Source organism: Amia ocellicauda, chromosome 23 (genome assembly GCF_036373705.1).
Source record: "Amia ocellicauda isolate fAmiCal2 chromosome 23, fAmiCal2.hap1, whole genome shotgun sequence".
NCBI classification, from domain to species: Eukaryota; Metazoa; Chordata; class Actinopteri; order Amiiformes; family Amiidae; genus Amia; species Amia ocellicauda.
In genome coordinates this window covers 9946407-9959173 of record NC_089872.1, presented here as the reverse complement: position 1 = coordinate 9959173, position 12767 = coordinate 9946407, and the positions used below count along the sequence as shown (strand labels likewise).

Genomic DNA, 12767 nt, shown 5'->3' with positions numbered 1-12767 from the left:
AGCACACTGTAAATCAGACCCGTTCCCAGTTAAGTTAAACAGAGATCAAAAACCTACCCTGCCAAAAACATAGATTGGCCTAAGCACAGCACCACTCACCACTGGCTTTCACTCTGCCTCCTCTTCCCCCCACCCTTCAAAATAAAGCTTGAACGAGAAGTAGCTCGAATGTATAATTTCCTGTGAATTCAGTGCAGTATATCACATATACAGTTCAGTGTGATCTGCCCCTTTCGCTTGCCATCCGATGTGACAGTAAGTAGTCACCCTTAAATGACAAGCCCAGGTCGTGAAAAGGAATGCCTTTAGTGTGAGGATGTGAGGCAATGAAGCAATGAAGCAAAAAAGCAGCATACACGTTCCCATTGCTTCAGGAATGTTGCTCCGTTTCACCAAATCCAGACAGTGTGGCTCCAGCTCAAGTCGAAATACGCCTGCAATTAAAACGTCTTACCGATGCGGTCAGATCCAACGCCTCTCTCCCCTCTCTGTTGGGTTCCAAAAGCCTTCTGAAGTCCTATCGTGCACAGATCACAGCAAGCATCTGCCTAGTTTACTCCACGTAACGTCGATGGCCAACCCAGAACACTACTCGTAAAACACACCAAGTCGTAAAAAACAAAAATAAACTAATTACTTGCCAACAGAATATGGAGGACCACCTGAATAGGCTTTAACAGGCTCAGAGACTTTCAAATATCTGTGTACGACTGAACCGACAGGAAAACGCAATGTCAACAACCATTTTTTGTTGGGGCCGAGCCAACGCACTCTGTTCTGATACACATCCCAATACTCCAGGATCTCCTTCACAGAGGTGTTTGCAGAGGCCAGAGATAACATAACATAGCATTAAACCCATGAGAGGAAAGCAAACATCTGTCTCGGTGCAATGAATTGAATGGGAATTATAGTATTGCAGGGATTGTCACCAGACTGAAATGGTGAAAGAGCTTTTAACATTTTTTTGAGCCTAACTTGTTGATTACACTTTCAACAATCTCAATTGCATGGTTTTGTAATTGTTAGACAGAAAAAAAATACTCTGGTTTATTACTTTCATCTGTACCCTTCAACTGGTAAAATAGAAGTGAACGAAGAGGACATGCTTTGCTTTTTCTCTGGATTCATTTTTACTGATATCATCAAGCACATACTCTCACACTGAAGAAAGTTAAAGCACCTGCGCTGGCACACGTTCACAACCTTAGTGTAGTCGTGGCATTACAGCCGGGGGGCCCCTGGTGTGTGTGTGGATCTAGCATGAACTGAAATTGTGGCAAATACTGCCCTCTGCCGGTTATATATAAAACTGCAGACCATAGGATTTTCTAATAGTTTGGGCTCAATTTCATAAACTGCAGAGAGTACAACACTATCACTCAAGGGCAGCTTCTATTACTGTAGACGTGGCGTTTTTGATCATTACTCTATCATCCTTGGACTTCCCAATAATCAATAAACAAACAAACTCACAGCACATTTCTCAGTAAGTATTTTCTAGCTTGTAGATTTCACCCGAGTTAGGATGAGCAGAAACCAACATTGTCTAGCTGGGATATAAGGAAGGGAATTATTGGGGCTGCCAAGTTTGAACAAAATATTTTATACAATTAAGCAAGTAAGATACGGTTAGGGGAGGATAGCTTACATCATCAAACTGACATTGGCAAAATTGGACTCATTTATTTCTCATTATTACAACTTCATTTAAACATAAAAAAGAACCTCACACATTCCTGTAGGACAAATATCATGTAAAGGTTTTCACAAAGTTAGAATTTTTCCATTCAGTTATAAAAACACAAAATCACCCACCCCCACCTCCACTACCTCCTGCCAGATGGTTAATCTCTGCAGGTAATTAGTGAGACGTCGCTTATTGCTTTTTGATTTGCATTAATTCATATGAAAAGGTAACTAACATAAGATTTTTTTAAAATAATAAGAATAATTGGTCCCTTGCAGAACATTATTTTCACAGGTAATCGGTCTAGAATTGTGTCCAATTCATCACCAAACAATTATATGCCTACAAGAAAGCATTGGAATGTCAATCTAGTCCAGAACATTAGGACATCAGCGCTACATGCAAAGGTTTCAAACTCAAGAGCAAAAAGAGAGCTGGCGACGCCAGAGACCAAGGGCTGAAGTGTTGAGTGTTAAGGTATGAAAGCAGGCAATCCCTGGGACATTCCTGTCTGAGGCCAATAGGACATGTCTAGACCATGTGATGAAACTGGACCAAACTCAGTTCGATTGACAAAACCCCCAGGTATGATTGTTCCATTTCAAAATTCATCACAAACCATAAAGAGAGATCTAAAGGGTAGAAAAGAATCACCCTTGCTTTGTAGAACAGTTAATAAAGTCCCAGAAAGAGCCTTCCTCCCTAGTGTTCGGTCATCATTCAATGTCATCACTTTTAATGGTAAATTTCTCAATTTTTACTTGCGTAAGCACCCCAGCACATAATAGTTGGCCACAGTGCATCACTGCGAGTCGGACCGTTAGTGTGATAAAATCTTAGCAGGTCTCTGGCAAGCATCTAAATGAGAGAATTAGAGCTAAGGGCAGACAATTTTAAGCAGGGTTTTAGAAACAGTTGGATAAAGTCACAAACAGAAAAACAATATATAACAAAAACAAACAGAAATTAGGCAGAGATGTTAATCTGAAGTCTTTCAGTTTAAACATCTCCTCTTTGCTTCCATTTTTAACTTAAAAAAATATCTCCAAATACTGAAAGCAGAGACAGCACAGAGACTTTGTCCCCCAGGCCTCCTTGGCTCATTAATGGGGCAAGAAACGATGTTGTGGGTGAGACACAGATCACAGCCACACACCTTTGCCTTCAAAATTTCATAATATTACATGGGAAGTCCAGTGATAAATTGCAGAATTAAGGAGAAGCAGAAACACAAAAAATTATCTATGTAAAAAAGGAATGAAGTTTGGGTGTTACACACATTCCCAGAAAAAAATACTAGGAGTTTCACAGAGCTCTTCCAGCTGTCAGAACTGGTTGCTTTGCTCACAGTTATTTCTTGTATGGCTTCATTCTAACCTTGTCAAAAATATTTCAAAATGGTGTATTTTGGTAATTGAAATGTTTCAGGATCTGCAATTAGATTTTCCGCAGTGCCACTAGAAAACACTGAACAGGCTGCCACCTGGAAGTGCTAAGTGAAACTGGCCCAAATCTGAATTGGACTACTTTTGCTATGGAAACCAACTCAGTTGCAAAGCTGAATGTATGTCCGTATGAGGGAATGTAAAGAAGAAAGAATGGGAACGAGATTCAAGTTATCACACGTGGGAGAATGGCAGTCTAATAAAACTTAGAATCAGCTGGGGTCCAGCTGAAAGGGTTAGTGGTGGCCAATCGCTGAAGTGTTATTCGCTGGACGATTCCCTTCTCACTGTGTCAGACACCATGGCCCCCCATCAATTAGTCTTCAATGTCTCAATGCAGTTCTGGAGGAGAGAAATGTTGCTCTGTAGGGAAACAAAACAAAAAACAAAGCAAGGGCGATATTTAGGGTGAACCCCAAAGGCCTCTGGGATTGACGAAGGCTTGTTCATTTCTGCAACGAAGATGACCTTCTTTGAAGACCCCCAAAATAAGTATTTTGTCCAATAAGTCAACACCTTCCATGGGATGGAGACATCACGTTTTCCGCAAGATGTGGTAAATATGGCGAGTGCTTGAACACACTGTGACACACAGAGGAATCCAGAATTGGATCTTAGTAACACAGGAACCTGTCCAGTTTCCTTTCCTTGGTGTGCTTTATCTTTTACATTTCTATTCAGCTGCATGTTCACGCCTCTATTGAACTTGATAGCATTTATAGGCTGCAGCCATGCGTACTTTCAGGTATTCACAACACGCCCCATGTCAGTTCAGTTCAGATCAATTCACAAATGTACAGTGCATGCTGTATAACAGTATTGAGAAACTAACATTGTAATGGCTTGAAATAATTCCATAATTAAAAACAAAAACAGGCTGAATACACAAGTAATGTATTGTTGTCCTGACTACATTTTCAAACTCCCAATCCCAGGACAGGGTGATACTGGTTTTGATTCTGTGATTCTCAGGGACACTGCAGCCTTTAGTACACAACCAGAACAGCCAGTTCTTGTGAGAACCTGGGGAAATGTGAGGCACAGTGACAATACTTACTTTGGCGTGCTTGATTTCTAGCTCAGCCATTTCTATGAGGTTTTTACGAAAAGCCACAACTCTCCTTCCCTTGAAACTGGTTAGCTCTGAGAGGGAGAGAAGAAAAAAAAGATTAGATTCACCAATGCACATATCTTTGTCTACTATCCATGTTTCAGTAACATCTTGGCCTTTAACCTCCTTCACCAGCCCTGAACACAGATCACAAGATCAAACGTGGCCGGTGACCAGCCTTCACAGAGTTATTTTTGTCACATTCCTGCAGCCATTCACAAGAAAATATCAAGCCCCCCAAACACTGCACAATAAAACACAGGTTAAAAGCCAACATCATCCCGATCGAAATTTCGACCCAGGAAAGAGACAAAACAGATGTCAAATCCAACTAAACCAACTGCTTCCCCATCCCTGTGTTCCCAGGTACCTTTCTTTGCCGACTCGGAGAGCTTCTCAAACTTCTGGCAGCACAGCTGTTGCTGCTCCTCTGCCTGTATCACATCTTTACTCTTTAGTCGGGCCTTGTCCAGGGCCTTGTTCGAGTTCTCGTAGTCAGCCAGCGCTCGGGCCCGCCGGTATAACAGATCCTGATGGGGAGACGACAGCAATTTAAGTTAAAACATATATAAATAAATACGTAAAATTATGGTTTGTTAAAAAGGTTTTATTTGATTTTGTTGGTTTGACCAAACAAACCGTTAAAATGCAGCATTTTGTATTTCAGATCTGTGGTCATAATTGGGTTTGCTAGCACACAAAGAAACCTTTCACAGTACTGTCAGTAGAGGGTGCTGCCATTTTATTTTATCCAGTCCATTCTCATCCTTAATTGAAAGACACCAAGTGATTCTCGTAGTTTATTCATAATCATGTTTCCTTTTTAATTTTTCTCACTTTTTACTTGCAACATTGTTAAGAATATTTAGAGTGCTTTAACTTGTAAATATCAAGTGCGGCTGTTGTTCCCACAGTTTCTGAAATGGTTTGTATTCTTATTCCAGTTGATTTAATTAAATATGAACTGGTGAAGTGCACCTGCAGCTTGGTCACCCAGTAAAGCCTTGGATGAATGTTTTCTGGATGGCTGTGTGTGCCGAGCCGCTGATGCTGTGAGCTTTGGCATGTATGTGTTTTGGTGACTTTGAGGACAGAAATTAGCTCTCCTGATCCGAATAGTGCCGGAGAGGGGCCGGGGTTCAGAGCAGGGGGGTTACCTTGGCCGCCTGTATATCTCTCACGTAGTATCTCAGCAGCTCCGTCAGCTTCAGCTCCTGGTCGGACGCCACTCTCCCCTCCACTTTCTGCACACACACACATAGAAAGAACAATCAATACAGGGCTTGTGTAGTCTGTTGGATATTCCCAAGGAAAACTGTCACTGAATACAGCCCTTACCCTGAGCTTCTCAAACAGATCAGCAAACTTGGCCAGGTGCCTGAAACAGAGAACAATCTCAGTTCTGCAAGTGAAAGCCCAGCTTTGTGCCATTTTAAGGAAAAATACTCCTAAAATCATATTCTGAGAAGATATTCCCTCAGGAGGGTGGATAACATCAGCCTAAAAGCAAGTCCGTCCTGGTAATGGATGCTTTATACACAAAGAAAACAAACAATAAATAATTCAGTTTCTCTTTGCCTATTCATGTCCCAGTTTCTTCTACCACATTTGAAGCATTTCAGTCCAATAAGTTAATGTCTATCTGCTGTGCTTTTGTCTATTGAGGAAAAGGACCTAATTTTGCAGAAGAAACAAGCTACAAACATTTGGGTGATATTTAGGTCAAGACAGACACAAAGGTATAACAAATACAATTGCTCAATTTTGCATACCAGAATGCATTATTATGCTTTAAGATCATCACAACACATCCCTGTTGAGCAGGACTCACAATTTGAGTGGCGTCGCGTCATCGGCTGACATGCTGCTCAGTGTGGACGAGATGAGAGTGAAATCGTCCGCTACATCTGGGGAAGCAAACAGAAGCAGTGAGAGTTCAATGAAGGAGTGCAGGAGTCACATGACAATGGACACAGAACAGAACAGAAAGAAAATACTCGTACTTTTGTGGGAACGGGTCATTTTCTCTGCCTTGGCAGTGGAGTCTTTAATCTTACTGGAATAATCCAGGAGGAAGGTCTTCTCTTGGTCAAAGAAGTCGTCTACCTCCTAAAAGGCAGAAAATAAATAAGGGCACAGCCAGGAAAACAGAGGCACAATAATTAGGTATCAGTCACCACCAAATGCTGTTAGGCCTCACAGTATGCTGAAGACAGAAACCAAAGATGCCCACAGGAGCACAGATGCCACTTCAATGTACCATCCAAACAAACACTGATGTTTCTAGGATAGATAGTTTGAAATGATGGGAGCAACCTTTTCACTTTTTTAAAACTAGTTCTTGAACAACAGAGTCTGCAAATTCATTCTATAAGCAACTTGTCAGCCTGTGAAATGAATCTAAAATGTTTTAGAAAATAGCTTTTCCTTTAGCAGAATTCTGTCAGGTTGCATAAAAAGGAACAAATGCTTATTTTGCAGGCTTAAAAAAAAAAAAAAAAAAAAAAATAATTTGGATTGGTTTCATGTACTAATTGTGGCTGTTTATATTTTTATTTCCAGACAGCGATCAGTGTATGCCAAACTCCTCTCATCCTGAACAGGCAGGAGGATGCCGACCCCACCCCCCCGCTGGCCTGTCAGCACACTGCAGTACAGTACGGACGCAGCGTGACTGACCTTGATCCCCGAGATGATGACTTCATCTGCACTCTTCACCATGTTTTTAAAGAAGCCCCCAAACATCTCCTTTGCACTCTTCCTGCGGACACTGAGCTGTACCAGAACAGTGTGAGAAAAGAGCAGATTAAATGGGTTGAAGGAGACGGACATTAAAAAGCAATGAATTCCTCTAAAAGTCTAAAAGAAGATATTTAAGTAACTGGAAAATACAGATGCTGATGAAAGTAATTATCTGTCTATCACCTAAGAGACAATCATATCAATTTGAACTAAAGCATTTTGCAAAGATAAAAAGGTGTATAAATGTTGCATAATCTAAAGTAGGAGTCAGGAGCCAATAAGGAGAGCAAAATCCTATTATTGCTCAGCGCTACATATTTCCGCCAACGTGTGCTTTCTAAGCTTAGAGAATAAAACTGCAGAAGAAGCGATTTTAAAAGGAAATGAAAGTGGGAAACACTGTATCCTCTCTCTGCATCCTGACCCAAGCGAGTGCGAGGGAAATGGAGATGGGGGGGCTTACATCCTGGTCGTACTCCAGGAAAATCTGGAAGTTGCGGTCTTTGCGGAGCACGGGGTGAGAGGAGAGGCGCTGGAGGAAGACTTCGTGGACCTGTACCGTTTTCTTAAACACCGCCAGGTATTCCCTGCTCAAGGCAAGAAATAAAAATAAATAAGTAACACCTCAACAAATATGGCAGCTAAAAGTTGTTGTACAAGTGAATTTGTCTTAAAGTTGGTTGCATGAATATACACATGAGGACACGACATATTTTCTTTATATCCTGGATATGAAAAACGAATGCACTCTTTGTACTCTTTTGCACTCTTAGTAACACAATGGGTGTGTCCTTATTACAAAATAAATAAATTGTGGTTTTGTGATCCAAGTAAGAACATATTTTTTGGTTAATTCTTCCTTGCTTTGTGTTTATGTTCAATCACCTTGTGTGCCGTTTAGCTGTGACATTTGACATTTAGGATTCTCCCATTGTTGGGAGTTATATTTAACCTAATTCTGTTTGTTAACTGGTTTAATGTGAGGCAGGCTCCAATCATGATACCACAACCATGCGGATGAGGAAGCAGTGGGACATTTTTTCTCTACAGATCTAGTTGCAGTTTCCTTTAAAGCAGAGCAAAACATCAAACTGACTAATATGAAAAAATGCCTTTGCTATAGTTTACAAAACAACCAGCCAAAACACCCACAAAATTAAAAAAAAAAAAAATACTTATCACCCATAAAAGCTCTGCAAGCCGTTTTCCAAAACATTTTTGTAATTTCTGTTGCTCTCCTGACCTTGCACAACCACTGCAGTGTTTGCAGGGAATCAAGGCTAAAGAGAATGTAAGTTGAAAAGTAAGCCTCACGCTTCGAGCTCCTGCTTCATCTTCGTGTACTCCTCCTTTGTCATAGAGACCTCCCCTTCGCCCAGCTTGTGCATCTTATCTCTAGGGCTCTCGAAGTCCGGCTTTGGAGGGGCTGGAGGGATCTAGAAAGATACACAAGGCACCGTGACCAGAAACTCTATACGCTGGGATAAACTAAAGCAATGCCCCAAGATATTGCAGATTCAGGGCAGTTACAGCAAAGCAGGGCTAAATCAGGGAGGTATAGACCCAGCTGCAAAAGTTATAAATATGTAAGCGTCTGTCTTCTCCATACTTTTGCTGATACTGTCCAGAATATCATCAAATAGCACTACTTTTCTAACTGTCTTAGAGAAGGAAAATATTATAGCAATGTGTTGCTGTATTCTGTCTCCAGTGGCTTACAATAAGGCCCGCGTAGTCCTCAGTCTCCACTAGTGTGTCATGCAGCCAGATGAAGTCTTCGTACTGCCTTGGAACAGAGAACTCGGGCTTCTGGAAAGTGCCCAGAGTGGTCTGAAAAAGAGCCGGGGGGACAGGGATGGGGACGGGACACTGCCATCAGGACAGGAGGCTCTTCCACAGCAGAATAAATCAATACAACAGAACATACTAGAGAATACAAATAACAGGAGGGCATAGAGCAGCAGGATTGAACCAATAGGAGCACGCATTTCTTTTTCCCTGGAGATCTAATAATTGTTAAATAAGTTATTTTTGTGGATGATTTTTCATAACACTAAGCAGTAGGGTATTGGCTATGTTTTACCCAAGTCATCTGAATGACCTATTGAATGTGAAACAGTATTGTGAAGTCAGAATAGATTATAGACAGATAAATGGAGAGGAATAAAGCAAAGCTAAGAAAACAATTGACTTTTTCATTCAGTACTAAGTAGCAATAAAGTCTAAAGCTGTTATCAGTACATTCGAAGTTAATAACATATACTACAGTGAAATAATTTAATTATTAAAATAACCAGGACAAAGCATTTTCTTGTTCAGCCTCACCTTGGTGTGGACGGTGAACTTGACCTTCTCTCGCTCACACAAGGCGTCGGGAATGTCAATCATGAGGGAGGCATCATTGTTCAGGTCCACAGACACTGAGCGCACCTGAGAAAGACACGCACACCAAGACATGCCATATAAACATAAATAGACATGCTACTGCACCTCAAATACAGCCGATCTCAGGATTACCCTGTGATTGTGGAGACAGATTTCTCTGAAAGATGCTTTTTAAAGATAACAAGCTTTGAGTTTGGAAACCAATGGTGCCACATAATTGGTTATAAAACATATTTAACAAAGAATAAACAGACTGTGACCTTGGACATTGTGTCTGAAGTACTGAAGCAGCACCTAACAGACACAGCATCTACCCATTATACGTGTAGTGTTTTGTTTAGAAAATCGGTCTGGCAACAACAATCTGCATTGCCTCTACATGTCAGAATATGCTTGATCCACATCTTAACAGCCAAGCCCAAAAAAATCATGCCACTGCCTGAAAACAATGTAGTAATTATTGAAAATAAATACTCAAGTCTCCTCTGCTGTCAATACACTGTGTACGAAGACAAGAGATATTCTGTTTGGCAATGCATGTTTCAAAATATTTGTGCCTTTTCTTCATGCCCACGGCAACAGATGAGATTGAATGTTCAGCAAGACTTAATTTTCAAGTCAGGCAAGACTAAAAAGACAGAGGCTGGGACTACATTAAAAGTTTCCACTGAAAGAACAATGAATCACATTGATCTGAGATGGCAATGCTTTAAACAGTTCACTAACACTGAAGCATTCGGACTATGTCTTTTCAAGATGGGAGAAAAATGTGTAACAATCAAAAAGCAATACATTAATATATCAGCCTACAAAAGAGTCCAAAACTTGCCAACAGATGAAAGCTCAGGTTATTTTCCATTATCCATTATATACGGAATACAGCAAAATGTAGGAAACAACACCAGCTTTTATTACACCCTAGGGACAGAAATTACCCCCTACAAAAAGAGTTTCTCTTTTGGGAGTGGCTTAAACATCTGGATGGAAGTTCAGCAAGAATTCCAAGAACTCCACATGTTTACTGGGAACTTGCTTCCAAATAGCATTCTTGTGCAGTATTGCTGAACTCAACTTTTCTCACCAAACAGAATTAAATATACATTACATTTTTTGGTGCATGTGTAAGCCTTGCTAAAATAAGTTCTTCCAAATTGATTCACTTAAGCTATATATTATTAATAGCATTCCTACCGACCTACACAAACCCCCTAGGCTCCCACAACTGCTTTTAATTGAACTCTTTGAAGGATCTGGTATAGCAGTCAAATAGCAGCAGGTGGTGAATTAAGTGGATCTTTTTATTACTGCATGTGTGAAAGATGGAAGTTATACAAGAAGAACAGAAAATTAATGAATGAGACAAATAACAAAAAAAGAAAAAAATCTCTTCAGACCATTAAAGCAGTCTTTGGTCTTTTCTTTACACCAGTGACTTTCAGCTGTGTGGCATTAACGGCAGAAAGGGGTGCTTAGTCAGCAGAAAAGAGAGAGAAAGATAAGCTGGAAGTGGCCATTTCCTTCGGAATGTCTTTCCGGAAGTTTTAAACAAACAGTTCTCGTGAAATGCTTACCCCTGAGGTTTCTTGTAGTGCCTTATTAACTCTCTCTCACTTCTAAAATAAACACAGATCAGAGTCATATGAAATTCAGCTTCTCTACCGCAACATATTGTATTTGCAAACGCTGCTGAAAATTTAAATGAAATGCCTGAACACTGAACAAACTGTCAGTGGGGGGACGGGACGGGACGGTTCTGAAGTGGTCCATCTGAAAATGGTCCTGCACGGAAAATGAGCCTTGCAGTACAAGCATGCATACACACACATACACACACACACACACACAATGAATTTAAACAACTGATTGATATCTTGTGCATGGATTCCTCCATACTGCGCTGAATAACTATTCAAGCAAGTGCACTTGTCAGAACTGACTGTGACCTGTACAAGGGGGGAGGAAGTTAGCATTGCACAATCCTCTGAGACCCGTTTGAATTAATATCACCATTCTTTCAGGAAGAATCAGATCAGGAGATGTGTGCGGTTTTACTGGAAACATTAGTCCATAATGGCAACTGATCCTAGTAGTACAAACAGTGAATCACTGACAGAACACAACAACTGGATATCAGGAAGTTAAAATCCAAATTACAGGAGAGTATTGGATAACAACTCCTCTGATCTTGTCTATTACTCGCCATTTGGAATAAGAGTTACCTTGTCAAAATAACCATAAAGAGATACGCTGAAAACCTCTTAGTTTAACAGGCAATGTCCAAAATCAACTATAGCTCATTATTATTCAAATTCAAATTGATTTACTTGGGAACTGAAGTGAAAATGTTCATATAATTCACTCCTAATGCACTACTACATTTAAGGATAAAGGATAAAGGATGTACATTACATTATTGACATGTTTCTTGTCTAGCAACACATGATAACCATACATGTACTGCACTACAGCTAGGTTTATTCTTCAGTGTATAAAATAATAATCTAGGATTTGCCTGAATTAATGCATTTGGCTGTTTGAATTTGGCTCATAAATAGATGCTCCACAGTTCAATTAAATAAAATATTATTTAGTTAGCATTGTAACGGACATTCAGTTCAACAGTAAAATGTAAAACACACGCCTGAGATAAACGTTTCTTCTGCACTGTGGATGCTAAAACTACAGTAACTAATTGAAATGCATATTATAATTATTATTACTATCTACGATTGAAACGATGGAAATGGAAAACGAGGTAGTGCAATAACGCTTTTCTACTGTAAGTTAGCTTCGCATAGTAAAACAATATCTGATTCTGAAAGAATAGTATATAAATTATATCACAACCCTTTTAGCAGTCTATTACAAGAGACACAAAAAACAGAAAGTGAAGGTGTGGCATGTTGCATATTCATACACAACCCAATTTGCAATTAAACGTAAGAGACAGTAAGCAACACCACACTGTACAAAAAAAAACTAAACAGGAAATACAGATGACTCCGGTTGAGTTAGCCTGCCAGGGTCCCAAAAACTTTGCATTTGTTTTTATCGTTTTTCTCTACCTTGTCGTTTTCGCTTTCTTCGGGGGTTGACGCCATCCTTAAACACACAGTTATGAACTAACGGTTACTGTCAAACCCGTTTACTGAAATGTCATTTAACTGCTATTTGAAATTGCAGTTAATCCAGCCACTCTGCGCCTTTACCGTCACTGTCAGCACCCTACCACTTCCACTAACATTATCTAAACCCCTCCCACAGAGGCTCGGGATTGGCCAGGACGCTGCCCGATCCCGAGTTTTTATTGCGCGCCGTGGTTGTCACTCAAACCCTGTTCCTCATAGTTCTTCACTAAAGTCTGCCTTCTTTTAAACTCGTGTCGAGGCCAGTT

At 40.3% G+C, this 12767-nt stretch overlaps 1 protein-coding gene across 1 annotated transcript; it reads right to left on the bottom strand.

Moving 5' to 3' along the window:
* Nucleotides 1-1671: 1671 nt before the first annotated feature.
* Nucleotides 1672-12637, bottom strand: snx5 (sorting nexin 5). The gene is made up of 13 exons (XM_066696635.1): nucleotides 12439-12637; nucleotides 9314-9418; nucleotides 8708-8818; nucleotides 8303-8424; nucleotides 7452-7575; nucleotides 6926-7021; nucleotides 6250-6355; nucleotides 6078-6153; nucleotides 5585-5624; nucleotides 5404-5490; nucleotides 4617-4776; nucleotides 4193-4278; nucleotides 1672-3498 (listed from the first exon to the last, which is right to left on the bottom strand). The coding sequence occupies exons 1-13, from the start codon at nucleotides 12472-12474 to the stop codon at nucleotides 3448-3450; spliced, it is 1200 nt and encodes a 399-aa protein (XP_066552732.1). The 5' UTR covers nucleotides 12475-12637; the 3' UTR covers nucleotides 1672-3447.
* Between the last annotated feature and the right edge of the window lie 130 nt (nucleotides 12638-12767).

Bases quoted from the DNA above. Each gene is read 5' to 3' on its own strand.
- snx5 (XM_066696635.1), bottom strand. From the start codon at position 12,474: ATGGCGTCAACCCCCGAAGAAAGCGAAAACGACAAG. The intron at 8,425-8,707 runs GTAAGCCACTGG...GTATCTTTCTAG, and splicing joins AGGACTACGCGGGCCTTATT to ATCCCTCCAGCCCCTCCAAA. The intron at 5,491-5,584 runs GTAAGGGCTGTA...GTGTGTGTGCAG, and splicing joins ATCTGTTTGAGAAGCTCAGG to AAAGTGGAGGGGAGAGTGGC.